Source organism: Cupressus sempervirens, chromosome 8 (assembly GCF_028749045.1).
Source record: "Cupressus sempervirens isolate cs-2001-9-10 chromosome 8, ASM2874904v1, whole genome shotgun sequence".
Classification (NCBI taxonomy): Eukaryota; Viridiplantae; Streptophyta; class Pinopsida; order Cupressales; family Cupressaceae; genus Cupressus; species Cupressus sempervirens.
Genome location: NC_143125.1, coordinates 505543025 through 505570861, shown reverse-complemented (window position 1 = coordinate 505570861; position 27837 = coordinate 505543025). Strand labels below are relative to the sequence as shown.

Here is a 27837-nt window from a genome sequence, read left to right as displayed (position 1 = left end):
TGGTATGATGACAATTTGGATGCAAGTATTAAAATGAACGCAAAAAGCAATCTTCGATTTGATGCATCAAGAAATGGGTCGGGTAATTTGCACATGCAAGAGGAGATGTAGTCAATAATGATAGCACTTCAGATTACAATAATTCTAGACGAAGAGCAGAGTAGAATAGGGTGAGGGATTACTCCCATGAGAACTATGAATGCCAAATAGGTAGGGTCTTTCACCTTCTAAATGGAAGACAAATGAACTCCAGCGGGAATTTGCACATACCAAATTTGCATACCTACAACGACAACTAACTCAAACTTACAAATTAATTCAGGGAAACTTCCCCAAGGATCACAAAAAGTGTCAACACAACCAAAATAATATCGACAATAAAATAAACAAGGGCCTAAGAGATAATAACTTTAATTTTGGGGCCATAGACAAAATTATTTAATAATATTGGGGACATTATAGTACTCTCAACTTGCTCTCAAGAAACTGTAGACTTGGATGCTCTTGAATCTATTCACCTTCCCACGTGGCATCCTCAATTAGCAATGAAGAGCACACAATTATACTGAGAGGGCGAAAGGGGTGAATCAATATATTAATAAATTTGCCAGTTTAACCAAACAATTAACTTCAAATGCTGAAATGAACAATTATGCACATGAACACTATGACACAAGATTTACGTGGAAACCCAATGTGGGCGAAAATGACGACAAATAAATGTTTTATATATAAACTTGTTAGTTTGCAAATTGGTTTGTAGGCTTCAAACTACTAGAGGCTACGACCTCTATGTTTATGAGCACCGACTTACTAAAAGTTTCAACTCCCACACTTCCTAGGCTCCGACCTACAAGAAGCTCCAACTCCCTCTACTATCTTCGTGAGCACCAACCCACTGCGCACACACTTTTGTTCCACCCTGATAATGTTGCTTATCTTCAACTGATGATGGACAATTCAAATGCACAAATTCCCTTCTAATCTCTATATAAAATTTATCCACTCTTCTTCCTTGAAGTCAGCCAATTACTCGATACTTTACTTCTTAATCTTCCTTATACTCTCAAGAAAATATATATATATATATATATATATAGGATAAAATTCTGATTATACAATATCCCTCATTCTTTCTTTCACTCTACTATATCTATATCACATTATGTTAATTCTATGTAGCTCTGATAATCGTAATTGGTCTGAACTACAGATCGTTAGATCTAGTAAAGAATGGAGATCCTTAGAAAGGATTGGTCTCTTAAATACCCTTCATGCATAATCTAATCGGCGTCTTCAATGGGAGCACTTGTTATGTTCTATTTGCATAGTATAGTCAGTATATTTACTAACTAATTATATTCTTCTTGAGACGCCGATCCTGGCAAGAAAAATTGAGATTTTATATGGAGAGCGGACTTGGAAACAATCATGTCCTTTCTAAGAGGACATGCCTCTTGGTTGCCATATAAATAAAGGGGTAAGGATGTGGATAAAGGACACACGAAAAACATAAGGTCTGCTCCTTTAGCATTACTACCCTATACAACTTGTAGCAGATACAAAACATCTGCAAAATAATTATTATACTATAAGTAACACTTCATATATAGGTCTGATATATTCAAGACCATCTTCAACAATTCATAAAGGCATTATATCAGTCTGGTTGCTCAAAATTTGCAGAAACTTTACATGGTATCAGAGCTCTGGTAGTCGAACCTAGGCTCTGCAAATTGACAATCAGATTTAAAATATCTACCAACTCCTACCTTCAATAGCTAGCACAATCAGACCCAAAAATAGGTTTGATGGAAAAGAACACTTCGTTGCTTGGAAATTCAAAATTATGGTGATTCTTGAAGACAATGATGTAATACAGTTTGTTGATAAAGAATCCAAGCAACCTGATGCTAATCCTCATAAAACTATCTGGAGTAAAGAAAATAGGAAAGCCATGCAAATCATATTAGATGGAGTTAAAAATGAAATAGTACCTATGCTAATGAAACATCGGAATACATTTAATATGATGAATACATATAGGTCAAGAATGCAACTAGAAACCTTGCACTAAAAAGTCAACTAAATCATATACAGATAAAGAAGGGAGAATCTATGAATTAATACTTCCTAAGGGTGGCTAGTCTAAGAGATGAATTTGCAAGTATAGGGTGCATAATTGAAGACAAAGAGCTAACACTCATGGCGACAGATGGGTTACCGGATTCATGGGAAACATTCTCACAAGGAGTAAGTGCTAGAGACAATCTTCTAGACTTCAATAGACTTAAAGGAGATTGCCTTCAAGAAGAATCTAGGAAATTAAGAAATGAGGATAATTGAAAAGTGAAGATGAAGAAGTTCATGTTCTCAACACAAATTCCTATAAAGGTAAGAAACACTTCAAGAAGAAGGGTAATCAAAGAAATGACAAACCTAAGAGAGATTTATCCAAAATAAAATGCTTCAAATGTGAAAAACTTGGACACTATAGATCTAATTGCCCTAAGAATACAAAGCAGCAAGTAAATTGTACACACGTTACTGGGAAAGAAGACAACTATGATCCTGAGAAACGTATATTGTATTCTGTACTATCAAATGAAGTATCAAGCACAACATGTGTAATTGATAGTGGATCATCTAGACACATTATAGGATACAAAGAAGTACTAGACTCAATATCAGAAAACGATAATGATGAAGTTACCATAGGTGATAATTCCACTCATTCAATCAAAGGAGTTCGGAACTACACCTTGAAACTGAAGTTGGGTATTTCTCTCCATCTCAAAAGAGTACTCTATGTACCAAAAATAAAGAGGAATCTAATCTCTATTACAACACTTGAAAATGATGGACATAATGTTGCATTCATGAATGCTAAAGTAATGACTTGGTCTAAAAACTCTTCATTTAAGAAATCAAAGTCAATTGGTCAAAGAAAGGGATACTTGTATAAATTAAACATAGAACCTATTCAAGCCTTAATTCATGAAGCTGCTGATATAAACAAAATGTGGAATAGAAGAATAGGACATCTAAACTTCAAAGCTTTATCAACTATACAGAAGATGGTTACTAGTTTACCTAAATTGAATAAAGATCATTCAAGCATATGCAATGGATGCACTCTGGGCAAGAACACCAAAAGTCCATTTCATGATAGCACTAGAAAAACTAACAATATTTTGAAATTAGTCCACTTAGATTTATGTAGACCTATGTATGTTCCTTCTCTTGGAGGATTCTGGTACTATATACTTTTTATAGATGATTTCTCTAGAAAAATTTGGATTTACTTCTTAAAATGTAAAGAATCAGAAGAAATCCTTAAGAGACTTAAAGAAATCAAAACCTTAATTGAAAACTTATCAGGACACAAAATTAAAACTCTTAGGACTGATAATGTAGGGGAATATACTTCAGATTTGTTTAAAGATTTTTGTAAAGAAGCAGGATATAAGAGCGAGTATATTGTTCCTTATAACCCACAGCAAAACGGGGTAGCAGAAAGGAAGAACAAATCAATTATAGAAGCAGCAAGAGCTATGATATTTGATCAAAACTTGTGATATTATCTTTGGGAAGGAACCTCTTGTACTACTATCTATATCCAAAACAAAAGTCCTCACTCCCACCTTAGAGATAAAACTCCTAAAGAAGTCTTTTCTATGGTTAAACCAAACATAAGCCATCTTAGGGAATTCTGGGTGCCCAGTATACATACATGTTCCAAAATAAAAGAGAACTAAGTTAGAACCTCGAGGAGGAAAGGTATTTTTGTCGGGTATAGTGAAACATCTAAGGCATATAGAGTTTTCATAGCTGGTCAGAAAAATATTGAGCTTAATAGGGATGTAATATTTGAAGAAGATCTAGCATTCAAACGAGCCCTTAGTTTTGAAGATCCTACACATATACCTAGTTTTGAAGAAAATCATGAATCTGAGTTTCAGAGGGAGAACATTGAAGAAATTCAAAATGAAATTCAAAATCTTAATCTTGAGGAAACTCAAAATCCTAAGAAAAGACCACTTTGGGCTATTAAGACTATAGAGGAAGCACAAGACTTCACTGCACCATCTAGAACCTTCAGAGAAAGCAAAAGACCCAAAAGATTTTCTAGTTATGCAACAAACATGAGTGATTTATCTAAATCAAAACTAACCAATGTTTCAGATGCTATTAAACATATAGCATGGAAGGATTATATGATAAAAGAGTACCAATCTCTTATTAAGAACGATGTTTGGGAAATTGTTCCAAGGCATGAAGGAAAATTTGTTGTTTCTTCTAAGTGGATATTTAAAATCAAGCATGTTGCTGACGGTAGCATTGAAAAATATAAAGCCAGAATTGTAGCTAGGGGATTCTCTTAGGGAAGAATTGATTATGAAGAAACTTTTGCTGCAGTTGCCAGATAAATCTCTATAAGAGCAGTCCTAGCTATTGCAGCATTGAAGGGATGGAAAGTACATCAGATGGGCTCAAGAAAGCTCTCAATGGGCTTAAACAAGCTCCAAGGGCATGGAATGAAAGAATTGATAAGTATTTCTCTAGTTTAGGATTCTCCAAGAATGAAGCTGATCCAAATATCAATTATAAAAAGGATAAAGATGATTGACTAATAACAGGTGATGATCATCTTATAGATCAATGCAAGAAAGATCTGATCAGAGGATCTGAAATGAAAGATTTAAGACTTCATTACTTCCTAAGACTGGAAGTATGGCAGAACTTTGACAACATCATACTTAATCAAGGAAAGTATACATTAGACATCTTGAAGAGATTTGGAATGTGGAACTACAGACCTATGTCTTCTCCAATAGAGACTAATCTACACAAACTTAAGAAAGCATCTGCAGAATCACCCTCCATAGATTATACTTTTTACAGACAGATGATTGGGTCTCTTATGTACTTGGTAAATACAAGATCTGATATTTGTTATGTCGTTAATGTCTTAAGTTAGTTTATGTGTGAGCCAAAGGAGATTCACCTAGTTGCAATCAAACACATTATGAGATAATTACAAGGCACTCTTAACCTTAGGCTCAAGTATGAGAAAGTTGACTTAGATTTACATGGGTACACAGACTCAGATTGGGCTGGAAGTGTTACTGATAGTAAAAGCACTTCAGAATGTTGTTTAAGTTTAGGGTCAGCGATGATATCTGGGATATGTAGAAAGCAGGCTTCAATAGCACAAAGTTCCACAAAAGCTAAATACATTGTAACAGCAATGGCCTCTCGGGAGGCAGTTTGGCTTAGAAAGTTACTTGTGGGATTATTTGGTCAACACATAAATCCTACTATTATTCATTGTCATAATCAGAGTTCCATCAAGCTTTCTATGAATCCAGTTTTTTATGACAGGTCCAAGCATATTAAAATTCTTTACCATTATGTAAGAGATATGGTAGACAGGAATACTATGAAATTAGAATACATGTGCACTAGAGATTAGACAACAGATATTCTTACCAAACCTCTCTCTCAAGTGAAGATAGATCACTTCAGGAAAAGACTCGGTATGGTTGAATTATAATACATTTGTATTCTTTAATTGTTAATGAAATAATTTTGACTTAAAATTATTATTGTTAGGTTATTCACTCTTATGGGCTCCACCATTTGTATTCATTATTTAAGAGGTGACGATCTTTGAGATAATGAACACTTGTATAAAAGACATTATGAGAGATGACAATCTCTAAGATAATGTATTGAACAATAGAGAACTACTGTCAAATTTGGATGAGTTCGAGATCACATTTTGATGTAGACATTTCTATGCCTATGAATCACAACTTGGATAAAGGAAGAATTTAATCATTCTCTGGATTTTAACCTGCGTATTGGTAGATCTTAACTCGGGATCATATTATGATATAGGCCTTCCAGTACCTATGAGTCACAACTTGGATAAAGGAAGAATTTAATCATTCTCCAGATTTTATCCTGTATGTTGCATTCCATGCAATTTTGTTATCATTAGTATAAGTGATAAGTCATATCACAAGGATAGTAATATGACATAGTATCATGTGTTCAATGATACCACATGCTTAGAAGATTCAGATAGACATAGAGTATCAATCTATGCGTATTCATCTTGATTGATGGTGCTAAATATGTTATTTCCGATTATCAAGTTAAGAGGGAGTGTTAATTCTATGTAATTTTGATAATCGTAATTGGTCTGAACTACAAATCGTCATATCTAGTAAAGTATAGTTAGTATAACATAATAAGTGCTCCCATTGAAGTTCAGACCAATTCTATGTAACTATGCAAATAGAACATAATACTGAAAAAGGTGAAGAGGGAACTACACTCTCTGAACAAACAATAGAACCTCCCTCTAATCTCATAATAGATGGGGCCCCGAAAAATGAAGTGGATCTGTGTTTCGACCTCAGTCAAAGAACATAGCCAACAAATCCGATCATCTTTATCAACGTGATGATAAGTTTGGATCAAGAATCTGTGAGAACCAACACAGAAGGAACCCAGGGAGATACGCAAGGCATGGCGCCAACGCCGAAACAAATAGCCAGGGAGTGCAATGATCCCATCCTGAATATCTATAAAGTGTTCCGCATAAAAGGCCATCCACAAACAAAGCCCCCCCAGAGGGTTGCACCAAGTCACGACAATGTAGCGTTTGTATATATCCAGTCAGACATATCTATTCAACTTCTGCCGAGGGGGGAGAAGGTGAACAAAACCATCCAAAGAGAACTAAAATGGGGGAAGGCGGTCAATCTCAATCCCCACAGATCTCAATAGGGTGGTGGCCTAAGCATACCAACAACGGGCTCTGGTGGTAGTGTCTGAGGCAGCAATAACAACGAAGGAGCAGTTGGCTAGATAGGGGTAGTGGTCATGACCATTGATGGAATCCACAAAACCACATCGATGGTGGAGATTCTAGATCAAGTTAAAGATTGCACCGAGTCTGAAGGAATGTGCACCAAACTCAACAAAGATAATACCTTGTGAGGTGGTCCAATGACATCTAATGATACATCATAGAAAAATCGTCTGAACCCACTCAATCAAGGCCCAATCAGAGTCAAGAAGGGAGGGACCCCACACCACAAAACCATAGAGCACGGTAGGTTTGACGAAGGAGTCTAAGAGGGACAACTTAGAAAAAGTATCCTGAAAGTGATGTCTAACGCACTGCCTCTCCAACATGGCAAGGGAACTTAGCCATACGCAAATCCTGAGCTGGATCATAGACCTCAAACTGAAGCGAGGTTTGGAAAACTTGACCCTGATCTACGTATAAGATGAACCTATCTCTACCTCCTATCCCTAAAAATAGAAGTGTAGGTGTGAGGTCTTCAAGCGGTTGAAGACCATGACCCGAGTCTTACCTAAGTTCACAACGAGCTGGTGCAAGTCACAAAAAGAAGCCAGCCCATCAAGAAGCCTCTAAAGACTCTCCAGAGAAGAGGACAAAAGAACCACATCATCCACGAAGAGAAGGATGGAGATCAAGACCTGATGCAAGTAACTGTCGTCCTCGAGAAGAAAGGAGTTGCAGAGAAAAGCCTTGAGCTTGTCGATGTAGATGCCAAAAAGGGTGGGAGATAAAGGACAACCTTGCTTCACACCAAAGGTGCTCTAAATGGGATCAGAGAAACCCTTTGGAGTCTGGAACCTTCCTACAACAATCTCATAGAGTCTCATAATCACAGTCATCAAAATCTCAGAAATCTCGATGTCTTGAAGCCTCTAGAAGAGAGTTATCCAAGGAATGGAATCAAAGGCTTTGCAAAAGTCCATAAAATATTAGTAGACTTTCGCTAAGCAATGTCAAGCATCCTCAATAATAGTTGGTAGCGTGAAGATGTGGTCTATGGTTTGGTAGTTAGCCAAAAACCCCATCTACCCCTTAGCGCGGCAATGTCTCCTGTCAAGCTTGCTAGATAAATGGTGTTCAACATCGTGGCATACTTGGCGAAGGTGTGGCCGATCATGATGGTCCTATAGTTACCTAGTTCCGGATTTGCCCCTACCTTATGAATCAGATAGATCACATGCCTTGACCAAGAGTCAAGGAAACCGGTGCACACCATTCTATTAAAGAGCATAGGGATGAAGGAGCCCAGTGTTGGGTGGATATTTTGCAACCAACAGTTTTGGGTAAAAATCCAGTCGCAAAATAGGATGACCAGCCACAGCATGTGAGACAAAGTCTCTCCTACCTTAAAGGGAAGGCTCCCCCTTCTCACCATTCCTTGGATCAACTCAAGGTAAGCAAGAAGTCGAGAGATTTTATAAAATGCATGTTACCAATATCCTTTCTTCTTATCTTTCAAGAAAGAATCCACTTACTTGTGGAGCGAGTAATGGGCAGGGTGAATCTCTAACTACACTTCTATCAAAAGCTAGAAGCAGTGATACCGATAAATCTTTACTAACTCAAAGGCTAGCTAAAAACGTACTGGTTTGGTTCTAAGTCCAATCGTACTTCTATATGGTAAAAGTTTTACAATTAGGGCACAAAGACTCCTAAAAGTAAGAACAATCTAACTATTTTGTGAATGAAGATGAAAATAAAAGCTATAGACAGAGCTTCTAGCTATGGATTTTCACAATTGTTCCTAGTCAAAGCTCGGACTTCAATTGTTTCTTAACTCTTTTCAATTCAATTCATTAGAACAATTACCAATAACACAAGATGATATGAATCAAAGACAACTTGGATGAATCATAGACAAAGCTTACAATTCATACAAATAACAATCTCACTTAATCAAAGTTAAATCTCAAATGCTCCTTTGTATTCACTTTCTTTCAAAATAGTGCTTACACAAACAAAGTTATGCTGGCACAATTTCTCCAGAGTTTTCTTGCATAAAGATAATGATAATTTTACAATGAGGGGGCACTTCTTTATATAGGCAAAGAAGTTGAGAAAAAGGTGGAAAAAAAGGTGAGAGCAACTCAACCAACTTTGACCTAGTCTAACTATAGAAAATAAACTGCACATGCAACTCGCATTACATTCTTTATATACACATGCAACTCGCATTACATATAATTACACATCTTCATGAAATGCATTCTCTTCAATTACAAACATCCTAAAGGGCCTTGTACTTGACGATGCAATCTCGGATGATCACAGGATCAAAAGTTCATGTACTTTGTACCGCTACATTCACTTTGATAACCATAGTGTTGCATCTTTTGATAACCTCTGACTCTGATGAATTGTCCATTGTCATGTGGAAACTTGATGTGATCCAGCTTTTTTCGCTCAAGTTGTCGTCAATTCTCCTTTGTAGATCAGCACAAATTGGAGTCTCTAACACTTTGAAAACCTTCTTGATGATGTCCGGATGTACACTCAGAACAACTTTCCATCAGCACCTTTAAAAGTAAAGTGCTTGGCACATGGGAATGCGTGCAAATGGAGATTGTTGATTTCCAAAATGTGGCTTGGGCTTTCAAGATGTCATTGCACGGAAAATGGATTACATGTAAATGCAAGATGCTCAAGATGCATTGGCCAATATATCAAAAAGCAATTATGAGCTTTGGGAAAAAAAGAATCGGCTGAAATAGGATATCTCTCATTTGAATGCGGTTATCCAGAAACAATCTTCTCAAAGTGTTGTTGTTATGTCTCAAACGTCTAAAGAGAGAAGGCTGATTGAAGCTGCTAAGTCTTGGATACAGGAAATCATTTCTGAAGGAGTTTTGAGCTATCACAGAGACATTTGCAGTTCTTAGGCATGTTGAGATGAATGAAATGGAGCAAAACTTAATTTCTTCTTTGACTCAAGAAGCTGATAACTTGAAGGAAATCGTTGATGATTGGGATGAAATGGTGAAATTCGATTTGTATGTCTTGGTTTCATGTGACATTCGTCCGTCATGTGAAATGTTCTTCAGATTTCAAGGGCTCATTGTTTGCAAGGAGGAGACATTAAGGAAACAGATCACAAATTTGCAAGTGGCCTTTGGAGATTGTCAAGCAGTCAAAACAAGTGTTACTTGTGATTTGGAACAAATGGGATGTCATGTTACTGATGAATCTGGTAATCTTAGTACAATAGAGATAGTAAATTCAAAATATACCAACAAGATCAATGCTGATGTAGATTCTGAAGATTTTGGTTCACGTATGATGAACTAGTTTGTTTTGTATAAATCCTTGACAAAACACTTGTTAGATACTACAACAGCAAATTCCAAAGTTGTGCAATTAGCATATGCAAATGCAATGAGAGAAGAATCCATATCGAAGACTATGGAAATTGTTGATCTTCCCACAGTGCGTGACATCATTGTCAAATTCAAGGCACTAAGAAACAATCTCTAAGATTGTTGTTTTGTTTTTATTTCATGTTAGTAGTTGTAATGAATGCATTAAATGAAAAAGCATAATTACATGTAATGCAAGTTCCATTTATGTAAAAGGATGTAATGCGAGTTGCATGTGCAGTTGCATGTAACCCTTTATTTTCTTTTGTAGTTAGACTAGGTCAAAGTTGGTTGAGTTGCTCCCACTTTTTCCTCCATCTTTTTCTCAACTCCTATGCCTATATAAAGGAGTGCCCTTCTATTGTAAAATCATCATTATTTTTATGCAAGAGAGCTCTGGAGAAATTGTGCTAGAAAAACTTTGTTTGTGTAAGCACTATTTTGAGAGAAAGTGAATACAAAGGAGCATTTGAGACTTAACTTTGATGAAGTGAGATTGTTATTTGTGTGAATTGTAAGCTTTGTCTATAATTCATCCAAGTTGTCTTTGATTCGTGTTATCTTGTATTATTGGTAATTGTATCTCATGAATTGAATAGGAAAGAGTTGAAAAGCAATTAAAGCCAAAGCTTTGACCAAGAGCAATTGTGAAAGTGTATAGCTAGAAGCTTTGTCTGTAGCTTATATTTTCTTCGTAATTCACAAAATAGTTAAGTATTCTTACTTTTAAGAGTCTTTGTGCCCTAATTGTAAAGCTTTTCATATAGAAGTAGGATCAGACTTAGAGCCAAACCGGTACATTTTCAGCTAGCCTTTGAGTTAGTGAAAGTTTATCAGTATCACTGTTTCTAGCTGTAGTGGGCACCCCTGGATGTCCCAAAAAACTAAACTAATTTGCTGAAAGGAATTTTGTCAAACAGTTTGCATTCAACCTCTTATTTCTCCGTTTAATGTTTTAAACCCCTTATAACTCCGGAAATCAAACTTTTATTTGTTTGTTGTGTTTTGTGCATGGAATTGGTATCATACAACATAAACAAGAAAGAAACTACAATAATATGCAAAGTGGAAATGAACTGCTGCTAATAAAATGTTATTTTCAGAATTCATAAAACCAAATACATGGCAGATTTATCAACTCACTAATTACTTCAGCAGTATTGACATAATACTCCAGCCCATGCTTTCGAACTTGCTGCTACAGTGCTTTGTCCTTCAATCAGTCCACTACTTTCGTAATATCATTCCCTCAAAGCAGCATAAGCGTCGGAAAAGTAGTGAAGAAGATATGAGCAAAATACCAAATCTGCCTGTAGCTGGAAATGCAACTAAATTGCCTAATAATGAAGCCAATAACAAAGAATTCCAAAGGCCAAACCCCAAGGGAATGACGTCTAGAATGTTACAAGAGAGGATAGACGTCCTCAAATCCCAAGAACGGAGCTGCAACTCACACACCAATTTCTTCTCATATTCAACCTCGCTAATGAAGCCACAAATGCTTCCTTTTATTCTATTCCAAGGGTCCGCTCAACTCATATGAGCAATGTGGGATAAAAGATGTGTAGTATATAAAACATATATTAAAATACCCCTTATGTCTCCCTTGGGTACACATCCCCATAAAATAAATAATAAAGTAACACTTTAATATTTTACAACTAAATTAGACGTTACTTTAATAAAACTTTAGGCATTAAAATGTATTAGCAATCGGACTCCGAATAATGCGAGTGATAGCTCATCGGAAAGCTCTCACCGAGGAGTATCAAATCCAATCACCAAAATTGACCTACACTATGTCCTGCTGACTTACTAAAAATAGTAAGTATGCCTGAAACTGAGTAATTCAACTTTGTTTTGGCCCAAACTGGAAATGACTAGGCCAAAACACTCCAAGATCCCATTAAACCCTTCGTTAGCCCTCGGGACCATGTAGAACAAGGCTAACGCACACACACTTGGTCAACTGCTAAAATGGGGACATTACACTAGCTCTTGATAGAAGTGTAGTTAGAGATTTACCCTACCCATTACTCGATCCACGAGTAAGTGGATTCTTTCTTGAAAGATAAGAAGAAAGGATATTGGTAACACCCACTTTATAAAATCTCTCGACTTCTTGCTTACCTTGAGTTGATCCAAGGAACAGTGAGAAGGAGGAACCTTCCCTTTAAGGTAGGAGAGACTCTGTCTCACATGCTGTGGCTGGTCATCCAATTTTGCGACTGAATTTTTACCCAAAACTGTCGGTTGCAAAATATCCACCCAACAAAGTTCAAGATTGATTCTGAAAGAATGATGAAGTTCATGCTTACAGAAATTTCCCCTTTCATGAATAGAGGTCAGAATAAAAGGTTAATGCCAGTTGAGCACATAGGCCCTGATTCTGTGGACAAATTCTTGGGTTTCTTCAAGAATACCTATTATGGTTGGGCTCAATAATTTGGAGAAGATTCGAAAGAGAAAATTCCTCTCGATTACATGTACATATGTATGAGGATTCAAAACCCTCATTCTTACCTAAAATTTGACTTTACCAGCAAAATTGAGAAGATACTCCGCATGATTAGCCAGATGGAAGACCACAAAATCTTTCAAGAATTATTCTCTGTTATGTCATTTACTCTTGTTTCAAAATACTAACCAATTCAGGAATTCATTTAAGCTAACCAGAACCAACGACCAAGGTAACCCATTGCCTATTTAAATGTGGTGTAGAACTTGGGATAAGCATGGCAAGGATAGAGATTATGAAGTATTCAGGGATGTGTTTGTTGTATGAATCGCTAGGTTGCTCGGAGGATCAATTACCAGAATACCCAAGCAAATTAAGATTATGTTGAGGCCTAAAGAATACTTGCCTGATAAGAAGTATAAATTCAATTTTGGGGATTGGATATGCAAACCTGAATTTGCATTAATCAGGTTGTATGGGTGTAGGAAGCAGCCTCATAGACTACCCCAATTTGTATCTGAGAGGGTAGGCTTTCTAGAATTCGTCTGGCAATTGTTCTAGATTTTAAGGGACATTGCAAACCCTAGGAGAAAGGGAAATCATATGCCCCATTTCTTCAAATTTGATGGTTTTATAATAGGGTATTCAAATATAAAAGAGGTGCAGGAAAATATCATGAATAACTTCAGATTTCAAAGTGACAAAGCAAGGCAGTATGATCCTGAAGGAAACATAAAATCTTTCATTGCAAGACATAATCATCAATTTAACATAAGGTATCATCAAAAATTATGATTATATTCCTAAAATAATATAGAGTGAAGAAATGGGGAATCTTGTTGAATATAGAAAAGAAAAGGTTGAGTAAACGACTCCCTCGTTTCTATGATGAAATAGAGTTGGAAGCAATTATGGTTGACAGTGTATTCAAGATTTTGACAAGTTGTATCAAGAGCATGTGAAGCAAAAGAAGGGAAAAGAAATTGGACAGCCACGGCCTTCACCAGCCCAAAAGAAAAGGAAGTTGCTGACAGGTGCCTTGGATTCTTTTGCCTCTTAACAAAAGGTTAGTGTACGAGAAGGAAGCAATATCCCCTTGGTTACATATGATGATTTGGATGAAGGAGAAGGGTGAAAGAAGTTTCTCATATTTTGAGGAGCTTGAAGGAGGATACTGCAAGTAAGGAGCCACAACCAACCCCAGTGTAGATGGTTATCATGTGGAGAATGATTGCCCATTAGACACAAAAGATGAGCGATAAGCTATCACTTAAAGATTTATTGAATAGGACGACTTCACCAAGATGCAGAAATTTAAGTACTTTGGGATTAAATAAAAAATGAAAGATTTTGATGAAAGAAAGAGGAAAAGATTGCAGGGGGTAGATGAATCTCAGCATGCTGTCATAGTGCAACAAATGATTGACGAGTTACATTTGGATAACATAACTTGCACAGAAGAGGAAGCTAGAGAGGTTGTGCATAAAAGTGACATACTTACTATACCTGGGCTAACACTCAAAGAACTATTCTTGCTAGACCAAGTGAGAAAACAAGAATATGCAACATTTTCTACTAAGATTGAGACATTGGAGAAAAATAGAAGGATCTGGGTTTGACCCTAAAACAAAAACTTTGGCCACTTGGGTCACATTCAAAGGTAATAAACCAAAATTGATTGACATCTCTAGGGAAACACAAGGAATGGCAGTGGTTCAGACAATTGAAAACACCTACTAAGTTAATACAGAGGACAATGTTCACTAGGGCTCCGATGAAACACATTAAAGAGAGGATTGAAGAGCTGCAGATAAGGGAAACAACTATGAATCTGATAATAAACAAAATGCCTACAAAAACTAGGAGGTTGGAAAGTGAATTCAATTGTCTAAAAGCCCTTCTTGCACCAAGTGCAATTGTAGTTCATTAGGCAGCCCCTCTTGTTGCTTGCAATTGAAGAAGCCGGAGGAGATGATGTACATAAAGAGTGCATTTAAAGGAACTTGGAGGAAATTCTAGCTTTTAGGATGAAGATGATTCTGGGAAAGTGTAATGAAATATATGAAGGGTTCCAAAGTGTGAAGCGCTTGACTTCTTCAAGAAAAACAAAGTCATAATCTCTGAATTGGAAAGAAAATGAAAACCCTTCTGGTTTGAATTGGGTAAGCTCTATGAGATCACAAAGAGAGATCCTAATGCTCCCCCACAAATTAAAGGCATTGTTCATATGTTGGAAGCCATATCAAGGAACCTGGCATACATGGAACAAGAGCAGCAAAAGATTGAAGAAAATATAGTACTCATTGCTTCTACTAAAATTGTGTTGTACCTACTTTGAAAGATAGTGAAGGAAGGACTAGAAACTTAGAGGAATGGAAAACTGAGATGATGAGACTACCTTAGAAAGCCATGGCTCGATTAAGGGAAAATAAAGACTTTCAATTAAGTGAATTCCATACTTTGCTGGAAAAGGTTATTACTTTGGAGAGTGAATTCATCAAATTCTAGACTGATGTCTGTGTTGCTACAGAGAAAAAATTGTTGGATCTACAAAAGTTCATCCCTTAAGTCTCTAAATTTGTATGGCCAATGAACGCTCAGATTTCAAGGTGGATCAATGATTACAAGACAGCACTTGAATCCGTGCAGGTAGAAGTAGAAACCAACAAGGGGGGCCACCATTGGAGAATGCAAATATAAAGTTTTATCGAATAGTCTTTTTAAGTTGATATGCATAGTTAGTTTGTAATCAGATAATTAGTTATAAATAGTTGTATTTTGAAGAGATCTGAAGCTTTGTTGCACCCCTTCATTTTCTATAAGAAGGGGTACCAAGATCTCATTTTAATATAAGTGATACAAATACAATTTTATCGGATATAATTCCTTTTATGCAATATTATAAGACAAGTTGAACCTTAATGACTGATACAGTTTCAAGGTTTATGCAATCTACATTGTTTTGTTGTTGTTCCTTATTTGAAATAGTAATATAAAGACACTTTCCTTTGATTCTCAAATTCCGATATTTGGAGTTCAATAACTCATTGTTAGTATTGTCCTCTTGAATTTTGTTATTGTTGATGGATTGAACTTCATATGCATCTTTGATATCAAATATTACACGCTATGCGATATCCGTCTAATTGATCTCCAATACCGAGGTTAAATTCATTTAGAATAGGGTTCATATTCTTCAAGTTCTTTGTCCAATAATTGATAACTTGCACATTGTCTGAAGAATTTGATGATACTTTGATTACGCGGGTTAGACTCTATTTACCCAATAACAAAGGACTGGTCTTGCTATGATTAAGTTGGTTAACAGTTGTAATTGGTCAAATTCTTAACTTGATTACCTGCACTATATTAAGTCACTGTCATTATTTTCATTCATCTTTTACATTTATCATAAACACCTAATCCTGATTTTTCCTTGAGAAGAACTTGCAATCTAAAGAGCATCAATTAAGAAATCTGCAATAGTAAGATAAATCAATTCCCATAAGGTATATCTGCCTAGGTTGGCAGAGCCTTGAGAGAGGAGGATTTGACCATCAAGTACCAATCCTAGTTGTTGGCAAAATTGTGCTGAATTACCCAGCATTGAGAAAGCAAGGTTCATAGGCCTTTCAACCAACAATTTGAGGAACCAATAAGCCCACTATTGAGTAGGACCACAACTTACTTCCCCTTGAGTATACCCCATACCCAGAATATAGTGCACCTTAAAGTATCAAAAAGTATTAGGATGACTTCTCCTCATCGTACAAGTTTGGCAGTCCTCTCTGCTCGATTTATGTTAACCTCCTTGGAAGCTTGCTAAGCATCTCCTTTAGGCTCAATTTCTTCATGCTCCTCGCTGTTGGACATAGCCTCAATATAACGGATATTTCCTTTGACTAAGCATCAGTATTGTGGTTCCCAAGGCTCCCTATTGGTAAAATAGAGTTTCCTCCCCCTAAGCTCCTGTCTAGTGGCTCATCTAGTGATGGCTTCTTTGGATGGGGTTTGTTGTCTTTCTCCTTTTTGAGGGAGGGATAGCTTGGGGTGCAAGAAACTCCTATAGGAAGAAGTGGATCTTGCCATGTCACGTTCCTTCTTAATTGCTTTAGTGAGCATGATGAGGTTGAATTCTTTCACCCAACCTTTAAACGGTTCTAGCATCCCATCCATGAACAACACAATAAATTGCCTCTCTAAGGTATTTGTCACCAATATGAATAGCCTCTAAAATTCTATAATATAATTGTCGACTGATCTAGATTACTTCAATTGCACCAACTCCTTAACACTAAGCTCTAGATCTTTCCCATTGAAGTGGTCTATCAGCCTCTTTGTGAATTCGGCATACAAAGTTATTTGATTGTGGTCGAGGAAAACCATTCATTGATGTCACCATCGTGAGTGATCCCTTCTTAGTGAAGCGGCCCAAATTTGATTGTCTTATCCTCCAACATCGGGTTAAGTTGGACATACGCATCCACCTTCTATACCCACACTCTACAGAAATTGATCTAGATCCATCAAAGGATGACAGATTTACCTTTCCTATCTTTTGTTTGATGCCATCACTATAGTCGCCAGAACTACTGCCTCCCAAATATCTCATTCACAGATCAACATTATCCTTGAAGGATATGTCTCCTTCAAGATCTTTGTTCCTCCAATCTTGCCTTAGTTGCTCTTACATTTCCTATAAAGTGGTTACTCATTCTCTACAAAGTGCTTTGGTTATCAGCAAAAATGTCTACATCGAAGGTCAAGAGCATGAATGTTGAGGTTTTGCTCTCTTTATGTAAGAATTATAGTTGTACCCATTTTGTTCTTTGTTCGTCTCTCCTCCATGAGTTGTTCTTCTTCCCCCCTGACCATGGTTGTGTTGAGTTGCACTTGGCTTTTGGTTATCTCTCTCAACACTACCATGACTTCAACCATGGGAACCTACGATTCCCCCATTCTATCAAACGAATGATAGCTCTTTCTAGTATACACTTGCATCCACTATCCAACAGGTTAGCAAAATCACCAACTTTGATACCACTGTAATCTCGTGACTTGACACAACTCCGTGTGACCTCTCTATTTATAATCCCACTGCCTAACTTCCATATGGCATTTGACTTCTTTGTATGGCAATACTATATGCACCCTTGTCTACTCCCTACAACTAGTCATGGTGGACTATTATTGGCACCACTTCTAGTTCATACACACAATGACAGGCCCATACGACACTAGACCTATAGGCAACACAAATGTGACATGGTGTACATACAGACCTTCTCTATGATGTCTGTACGAAACACTTCTAGTCTCTATTCAAACAAATACTTCCCAGTATGACTTCTCACTTTGCAATTATGTTTAAAGTAACTTGGACTTAATATGGCATACTGTACGACTGGGTTGGGTCCTACAAAAGTGAAACAAATGTATGGTGGAACCATGTTGCACGAGTATGAATATGACTATTTGGTGACTTCCTTGCCTTGCGTACTATTTAGAAATCGTACAACATTAGTGGCCCTCCTATTGCGTGGATTATATCATCGCCAATTTAACTTGGTATAATAACAATTTAGATGCAAGTATTAAAATGGATACACAAAACAATCTTCAACTCAATGCACCAACACATAGGTCAAGAAATTCACGCATGTAAGAGGAAATATATTCAATGATGAAAACACTCCAGATTACAATAACTTTGGATAAGAGCAAAGTAGAATAAGGTGAAGGTTTACTCCCACCGAATCTATAGATGCCAAGTAAGGAGGGTATCTCACCTCCAAAATGGCAAACAACTAAACTCCAATGAGAATTTGCACATACCAAGTAAAATACCAAATTCACGTACCTACAACAACTAACCCAATATTATATATGGCTTCACAAATAGTTTTCAAAGGATTAAAAAAAGTGCCAACACAGCCAAAATATTACTAACAATAAAATAAACAAGGGCTCCAGAGATAATAATTTTAATTTTGGGGCCATATACATAGTTATTATTTTAAATTATTCCTTGATGCTTGTTTTTGACAATATTTTTATCACAAATATAGATGAATAAGTTACAATAAGTAGTTACTAAAGTAAAGAAACGCCCAAATTTGTCAACTAGACACATCTAGAGGTAAACATTAAGGTTCACTATGGCTCATCCAGGACAAACCCAGAGGCTATGGACAATATCTTGGCCAAACCAACAAAGGACTAGACCAGGACCCTAAACCAAATTTCAAACTGGACTAGGACCTAGGCTTGCCCAAGCACAAACAAGTAACCTAGCTTTAAACATTGGTGTCTAGAAGGTGGTAGAAATTTGGGACTAGAGTATCTTTCTCCTTTCAACTTTCGAATCCTAGAAGTTATTTATGAATCCACCCGTGATGACTCCATCCACGACCCACAACCATATCTCCACCTACGATTTTTCCACCGCTCCTCTTTCCCACAATGACTCCATTCATGGCCATCGCTAGGATCTCTATTATGCATCTGCCCTTGTCCAAGTGTTTTCTTCACAGCGACTATGTGCCCTCTTCTGCCGTGGGTGGCATGGGTGATCGTGATTGTTCTCAACTCAGTTTTCTCTCTAGCCACGACTTTTTCTTTTAGATGATTTATCTCTGCCTTTCCATGCCAAGTGTTAACAAGTGTTAAGGGGGTGACGACCAGTTTACTATCTACTGCTTGTCTTCACAGGGGTGACTGTTGAAATCGACAGTTTCGATCCGGTTTACCTTCATCCGCGACCTTTGTGTTTTTGCTTCTCAATACAGTGGACATCATTTGGTTTTCATCAACCCAAGGTGTGTTGCAACCTGAGTTTGTGTGTATGATCACACTATTACAACTAGGGGTTAGGCATCTACATGTTTGCTGGTAATTTTCCTGCTAACGACTAGGGTTTGAGAGCTTCCTATTCGTGGTCTATTCTTCTGACTCCTACATTTTTGCCTTACTGCGATTTCCACTCATTTTGTTGCAACTGATGACAACTACAACTGGGGATACGTCACAACCTCTAACCTATCAAAGGCTCTCGAATCGGGTCTCTAAGCTAGAATCCAATAATCAAGAGCTTAGAGAACAAATCCAAATTTTAAATGAGGCCATCACTGAGCTCAGACATGCCACTGGATCAAATACCTCCCAGATTAAGCATTTCTCTGATACCTTCACTTCTAAAACAACAGGTTTTAAAATGAATTTGGAATCCATTATAGAGTAGTTTGAGGGGCTAGATACAATGAAAATACAGCAAATAGAAATGGCAGCAAAACACTCCTCTCTCATCTCGAAAACTGAATCAAAAGTTAAATCTTGGGCTTCTATTTGCAATGCCTCAATTGTTACTACACCTTCACCAAATTTGGATAAGATTGTTCAGGGAAGATTGAAGATGAATGTGTCAGACATGCTCATGAGCTCAACCTACGGGTTCGTGGTCTCCCTCCCACTTCCGATCCTTTCTCTGTTTGATGCTCCTTCCTTATTGATCAGCATGGTATCTCTGACATTGTATTGGACAACTATTGGATTGGTCACGGTGACACCCTTTTCATTCAGTTTCTTAATTTATCAGATAGACTTCGTGCTCTCAAAGCAAAGAGGAAATTATTCTCTCTCCCTTCTAAGATATTTCTAGATAAAGATCTCACGAGGGCTCAGGTGACAAAGTTGAAATATGCTTGTGGTATTGTTGCAGAGGCCAGACGTGCAGGTAAATGGGCAGTTATTAGGAATCTCAAGGTAATTGTTCAGGATTCTCCCTCACTGGTTAGGAAGCAAGACAGGCTAAGACCAAATGACGGTCTTGCTAACAGTCTGACAAGAGGGAGACTGCCACTTGCTCTCTTCTTGTTAACTGCTAGAATGGTAATGGTTCTTTATGGTCATTACCCCGTGTTTTGCATGATGCAGTGGGGTCCACTAATATACTTGTCATCACTGAGACCCATGAGAGTCTTGTACGTCCTCTTCCAGGATTTACAGAGTATCAGTGGTTATCTGTTTGCAGAGAGAAAGTACATGCTTCCAGTGGGATCCGTGGGTCTACTTGTTTGGTCAAAGATTCTATTTTCAGCTGTACTTCTATCGCCCACTGAGATGCATTTGTCAGGGCCATGTGGGTCCATATTGATCGTGTCACCGACATAGAGATTTCTTTTTTGATGTTTGTTATTTCCTGCCAGCTTCCTCCCATTATGGTATTCATGGTACCAAGGATGGACACCCTTTTGTTGACCTCAATGACAGTATCTCTCAGTTTGCTGCTTTTGGTGACTTCATCATTCTCAATGATTTCAATCCAAGGACCAGAGAGCTCCAGACTCCAATTTATGACCGTGGCTCTAATTCCACCTATTCTGCTGAGATTGATTCGACTACTATGGGACTTCAGCATATTTCTAAGGATGTTCTTGGACCAATTTCCTGTTATGGTCGCCATCTTTTGCAGCTTTGTGAGTCCTTTGGGCTTGTGATCTTGAACGGTCTCTCCTGCTTTCCTAGTTTTGAGATCTTTACTTGCTAGCCTGATTGTGGGGGTGCTAGTGTTGTTGACTATGCTCTCACCTCTCCCTCCTTCATCTCCTTCATTCACAGCTTCACAATCTTGTGCCTCCCTCTTGCCGACCATGCTCTCCTTAGTATTCATATTTGTGTTTCTTCGCATTCTTCACCTTTTCTTCAATCGCCTCATCTCGTCTCTTCTGTTGCTCGACCCCTTACTCGTTTCTATTTCATTGACAGTGACAGTGAGTTGTTTTCCTTCCATCTTTCTAGAATCCTTATTCCTGAGCATTTTGCTGATTCCTATGAGGCCTCCTCCATGTTTGATTTGCTTGCTTCGGCCATTTGAAAGTCCGCTTTCCTTTCCATACCTCACCGTCCGTCACTCTCCCTCTGTCGCAAGCGTCATAACACTTGCCCTATGAACCAATGGTTTGATGAGTGTAAAGCTTTTCATCACACATTGTGTGTCGCTTTTGTGAGTCACTCCCCCGACCTCGCTCACCTTCGGTTGTCCTATCTTCGTCTTCTTCGTTGCAAGAAACTTTCCTTTACTACCTCCCAGTGTAAATCCCTTTGCTGCATGTCAATTCGTAATCCCCAGTTGTTCTGGCACGCTAGTTTTCCTCGCTGTACTCCTCCATCTTCCATCCTTGACTTTCGCTCCCTAACCTCTCGCACCACGGCTTGTTATGACATTCCTAGGCAGCCTTCTATTCATCCCATCCTGCCTCCTTTCTCCCACCTATTCACCCCCTCTCACATTTACGAAGCCATAAGATCTATGAGATGCAACAGACTAGCAGATGAGGAGGGGTTCCAAGCTGAACTCTTCAAGTTTGGTGCCTCCATTTTGGGCCCCTATCTATCTATTCTCTTTAATAAGGTGATTTTTACTAGGTTTCTGGTATCCTGGTCCAGGCATCTGATTTACCCAATCCATAAGACCAGTTCTGCTTCTAACCTTGCGAATGATAGGACCATTATGATTGGACACACATTTGCCAAACTGCATGCCACAACCCTCAATGCTAGGTTATCTAGAGAGCTTGATAGGAAAGGTTGCAGAGCTAGAGATCAAGCTGGTTTCCGAGCTGATTATCAGACCATGGATCATATTTTCACTTTACGGGCTATTATTGAGGAGGCTAGACATAGATCGGAGAAAATTTACTACTACTTGTTGATTTTTGCAAGGCTTTTGACTCTAGTCCCAGGATGGCTTTATTTTAGAGGCTTTGGGACGTTGGGATTTCTAAGATGTTTACTTATTGCTATCATGAGATTATACGAGACTGAGGTGTGTAGATTAAGGACTCCTGATGGTCTATCAATTCCGATCCATAGCACCATTGGTGTTAAGCAAGGATGTCCTTGTTGGAAACATGAATGCTGATGATATTCCTATGGGGGTGTATTGTAGAAACATGATTAGATCATTATCATGATGATATGTTACATTCAAAATTGTGTTTGTCATTGATGTCAACATAGCAGTTTTCTGTGGTATCTAAGAAAAGAATAGCAGAAAGATCAAGTTGGTAAGGATAGACAGTTGAGTATTTTCACTAAATGAGGTGAAAGGGAGATACTACTAAGTGTCTAGTATATGTAGCTAACCTCAGAAGAAAAGATATTAAGTCTGGAAGAAGTTATGCAAGTTTTAGTGAAGATTATTCTAAGATAGAGTTTACAGAGGCATGTTCTGGTAAACTTGTTACATCTCTTAGCAAAGTTATTATTCTAAGAAGCCGAAGTTAAAGATGTGAAGAAGACATGTTGGAGGTGACATGGCTAAGCTCGCTCGTCATAATATTACATGTACGAAAAGTTATTCAAGTTACAAGGTGAAAGATTAATATTACCGCTAAGTGTAACATGTTCTTAATGTGGTCCTATAATAAGTAATTGAGAAGGAGTAATAGCGGACTCAGGGAATTGTTTTATGGATTCGGTATAAAGGAAGGACATTTTCCTTTATCTTGTATGGAGGAATGTGAATCATTGTAAGCAGCACAAAGAGCAGAATGCAAAGTTAAGCAAAGTAGAGCGAAGGTGAAGGAAACTTCATTGCCTAAGTTTTATTGTGTGATCCGAAGTTTGATACTTGGATCCGAGGTTTGTGACCTAGTCTACAAGGTCTAACAATGATTGGTCCAGTTGATAGGACAAAGGAAAGAAGTAAAAGTTCAGTACATCTAGTTATTCTGCAAGGAATACTTAAGAGATCAGTTGGACAGTGAGTTTGGTGATCTTGCCCTAGAAGTTGTTTGGACAATGGGTCCTTTTGTCTTCTACAACTCCTAACAGGGTTGGAATCTTCTAACAAGGATTCAAAGTCTCCTAACAGGGATTCATATGTACTAAATGTTGTAATAGACTCCTAACAGGGTCCATCCCCTAACAAAGAATATTTATATTAGTACATCATCTTGTGGGCATCATTCCCAATGGGGGTTTCCCTCTGATCAAGGGTTTCCCTAGTTAACATATCTGGTGTAATTGTGTATGTGCATCTTGTTATGGTTGTTGTTTACTTTGGTTGAATGACTAAGATTAGTTAAGGTGGATAAATGTTTTAATTATTGGATAATTGATTCACCCCCCCACCCCCTCTCAATTATCTTGATGGACTATTATTTTCAACAGTCCTCTCTCCCCCACTTTGTTTGGTTTATACATTGATGAGCTTGAGGATTTTCTTTTAAAATCTTTGCTCCCTGGAGACCATTGCTACTTACAACAGGTCTTGATCTTCATTCTTCTTTTTGCAGATGATATGATTATTCTTGTTTCTTCTCCAGAGAGTTTACAGAGACTTTTAGATGGATTGGCTTCTTTTGTGTTCAGAGACAGCTTGCAGCTAACCTAAGTAAGACTCGTGTTATGGTCTTTAATTGCCTAAAGACTTCTCATCTTCACTTCTATTTTCAAGGACAGGAAATTGAGATTACTTTGTCTTACATGTATCTTGGAGTGAAGGTTTTTGGGCCCCGCTTTAGTATGAGCCGGCTATTCAGTCCAGAGTTAGTAAGGGTATTGGTTTTCTTGCTATGCTTGAGAAACAATGTTTCAGACACCATTTTCAGGACACCTCGTCCAAGCTTTGTCTCTTGGACTCCCTTGTTTAGTCGACTGTTCTTTATGGTTATGTGGCTTAAGGGCCTTCTCTTCTTAGTTCCGATTGGGCCTCAATTGAGCAAGTTCAGACTTTGCTTCTTTGGCACATCCTCAGATGTCGCAAGTTCAATCCTCATAGTATTATTTTTACCAAGTTTGGTGTTCATCCTTTCATTCTTGCAACCATATTTGATCTGATTTGGTTCCTTCATCGCTTATGTGGTTTTGCGGATTTTGTGGGTGAACGTGATAGATACTCCTATCTAGCTTATTGTTCTTCTGTTGCTACTGCGAGTTCTGATACTAGCTCTCGGGCTTGTTGTTGGTATGCTCAAGCATCTTCTCCACTTAGCTCGATTGGTGTTGATATTGATCGTCTTCCTCCTTATTAGTTCTCATTGAATCCTCCTGCCCATCTCATCCCATCTTGGCAAGAGTTGAATGAGCATGTCAGACTTGATATTTACAGACAATACATTATCGCTACCTGGACCAAGACTCATGGTGGTTTACGTCCAAAGATGGCCTTCTATGTGGAGCATTTTTTGGAGATTAGTGATGGGATTATTATTCGTCCTAGTTATCTTTCTCAACGGTGATGTCATGCCTTGCGTATCTCTCTAGGGTCATTTAGAGTTGATTCTCATATTCTTTGTGCTCAGACAGATCATCATATTGACAGAGGAGAATGTATCTATAAGTTGTGTACTCTTGATGAGATTGAGACGGAGACTCACTTTATCTTCCGGTGCCCTATCTTTTATGAGATCAGAGGGAGATTTCATTGTTTGTTCCGTGACTATCGTCCTCTCTCAGCCTTCTTCCGTTAATGTGACTAGAGATGTCTTGCTCTTTATCTTCAGGAGGCTACTTTGCTCCGTGCTAGTAATTTACAATCTCTACTTCCTCACCGGCATATACCTCTGATCAGCTTGTTACTATCTTTTTCACACCCTTATCTCCTATACGGGGTGTAAAAAGGTCGTCTAGTTCATCCAGTTCTACTGGCCATTCTAGATCTGTCAGGCCCCACGGTGGTTATTTACGTTAGTGACATTCTTCCACAAGTTCACTACAACTATCTAGGGCTCCTATCTACTCAAAGTCTTATCCGTTTGTGACTGCTTTCTTTTTGCCATGGAAAGACTCCTAGTCTTCGCCTTCGCCTCTCTCTTCTCTTGTTTCTTGTTTTGCTTTTCTCAGACACCGTTTGGTGTTCCTACATTTGTCAACTTCTTGGTTGTAGGTCTCAGTCCCATAGACCCTTTGTGGTCTTTTGTTGGACATTAATAATATTATCTTATCTTATCTGTACTTGGAATATTAAGAATTAAAATATTAAAGATATTTTATATTTATTTTCTTGTGGCGTCGTAAACGATATTTTCCCTAACTTGTTCTGTGCACCAGCTATGGCTTCACAACTATCTTATAGCATATTAGACTATTCTCCATGGTGTGCCTTGATAAAGATACTCTAAACCCATCTCCTTGCCCAACATACCCCACTTGCAAATCTTTTGTCATCATTTGCCTTTTGAAGCTCATGAATATATGATTAGCTGATAAAGGTTTGAATCTCAAACTACAGTGTGTTACCTCAGGATAGCAGTTAAACTAAGCTACCAACCAAATTCAGTATCCTATTTCATGTGATGCATTGTTGACAGTCTAATCATGCTAACATGCTGAATGGAATGTGTTTTCCAAGACAGAATATACTTTATTAACTTTAAACTCCATTATTGATATTTTTATCAATAGTGGGAAGACATAACAAGACCATTTTACCTCTATTCTCTTCAAAGAAGTACATGGAGGGAAGGAATCTTCAACAGATACAGATTTCTGTGGTCCTTTATCCCTGACAGGGGACCTGTCAACACCCCTGCATGCATTATATAGGAAATGACCCATTTTCTCCCCAAACCTGTTTTAAAGAAGACAAGAAAAACTAAATTGAATCATTGGAAAAATTAATGGGCATATGCCACCCATTATTTGGAAGACTTTAACAGAACATATAAAATAAAGTACTACATAAGAGATAATGTTAGAAGAACTCAATATCTCCAAAGTACCCATACATCTGTAATAGCTGATGCAGACTGCAGGTTTGAAGATCAGCTACTGTCATGATTCCAATTTCTGCAAGCATGGATTCTGTCCGATGTCCAACACCAGGTAGCTTTCAACACAAAATCTATTAGTTTCAATTAAGTCATCATATAACTTACATTACCAAGAATCACATACAAAGTAAACTAAACCAACCTTACGCACTGAAAGTGGGCAAAGAAATTCAAGTACACCTGATTGAAGAAGGCATGTTTGTTTATTAGGTTTATTAGCTGAGCTTACCATCTTTGCAAGCATTTTCTGCAACAGAAAAGTTGTCAATGTTAAAAAGAATGTAAGAAACTAAACTAACACCTCAAACTAATAAACAAAACTGAGCCTAAAAAACATAATGTTAAAACACATAATTGAGCATCAAGACATTTCTTGGACGTAAGTAACAAGATATGCTGCTATCTCGCATCATTTTCTATGTGATAAAGAAAGTTATTATATTTTGAGTTCAGACAACATTAGCATAAGTAATTGTTGCAAAAGACCACATATAACACGAAATCAGTGTCACAAGACTCACCAACACTTGCCAGCATTCACCCAAACTTGGCAAGTCCCAAGACTAGCACATTAAAATGAGGCCTAGGGACTCATGATTCAGGTACTTGGTAAGTCTGGTAAGACTCGAAGGACTTGGTGAGTCCAAACTACTTTACTTGGAGGGTGTATGACTACTTGAAAAAAAAGGCTCAGAAACATGAAAATGCTTAAAAGTAAAACCATGAAAACCAATATCTTTTTTTAAAAGGTTTGGAGGACTTTTGGAGGATAATTAAAACTTAAAACTATTAAAATAATAAAAAACAACACATGAAATAATGGTTTGAGTGATCTCACAGGCTTTAAGTTGGGCTTAGTTGTCGAGTTTAGCCCTAAACCCCACATTCTATTATGACAGTGTGCACACTAGGGCTACCCTTGGACCCCACAAGGGGCGCTACCTCCAAACCTCCACAAGGAGTGTTGCCCCCAATCCCTCATTTGGGACACTACTCCTAAATCCCTAATCTAACTTTTAAAGAAAAATGACGCTTTTTTATATTTTTCCAACATTTTGCAATTAAATTCCTAGTAAAGAAATTAAATTTTATACATCAATTTTTTTAAGACAAACCTTTAGTAACACTCCTACAAATGCAAAAACATTTGCAAACTTGTTTAAGATACAAGCAAATGACTCCACATAGAGCTAGAAATGTTGGGTTGAGGGATACAAGCTTCTTTCTACAATAGTTCATAACTCCATATTTTGAGTTTTGTTATTGATTCCATGGATATAACAATCCATATTTCATGGTATTTTAATTTGTAGAGTCTATGCATTAAGTCTCAGTTTACCTCAAAAATCAATTGTTGTAGTCCACAAT

General features: G+C 37.6%; 1 protein-coding gene across 7 annotated transcripts in view; it reads right to left on the bottom strand.

The window, feature by feature from the left end:
• LOC149543414 (uncharacterized) overlaps nucleotides 1–27837 on the bottom strand; it is a 198315-nt gene that overhangs the window by 38204 nt on the left and 132274 nt on the right. For all 7 annotated transcript variants that reach the window (XM_089798205.1, XM_089798204.1, XM_089798201.1 and 4 more), the window contains 3 exons: nucleotides 26612–26716; nucleotides 26425–26525; nucleotides 26129–26267 (listed from right to left, as the gene is read on the bottom strand). In XM_089798205.1, coding sequence (XP_089654331.1) covers nucleotides 26129–26267; nucleotides 26425–26525; nucleotides 26612–26716 — 345 coding nt within the window. The remainder of the gene's footprint in view (nucleotides 1–26128; nucleotides 26268–26424; nucleotides 26526–26611; nucleotides 26717–27837) is intronic.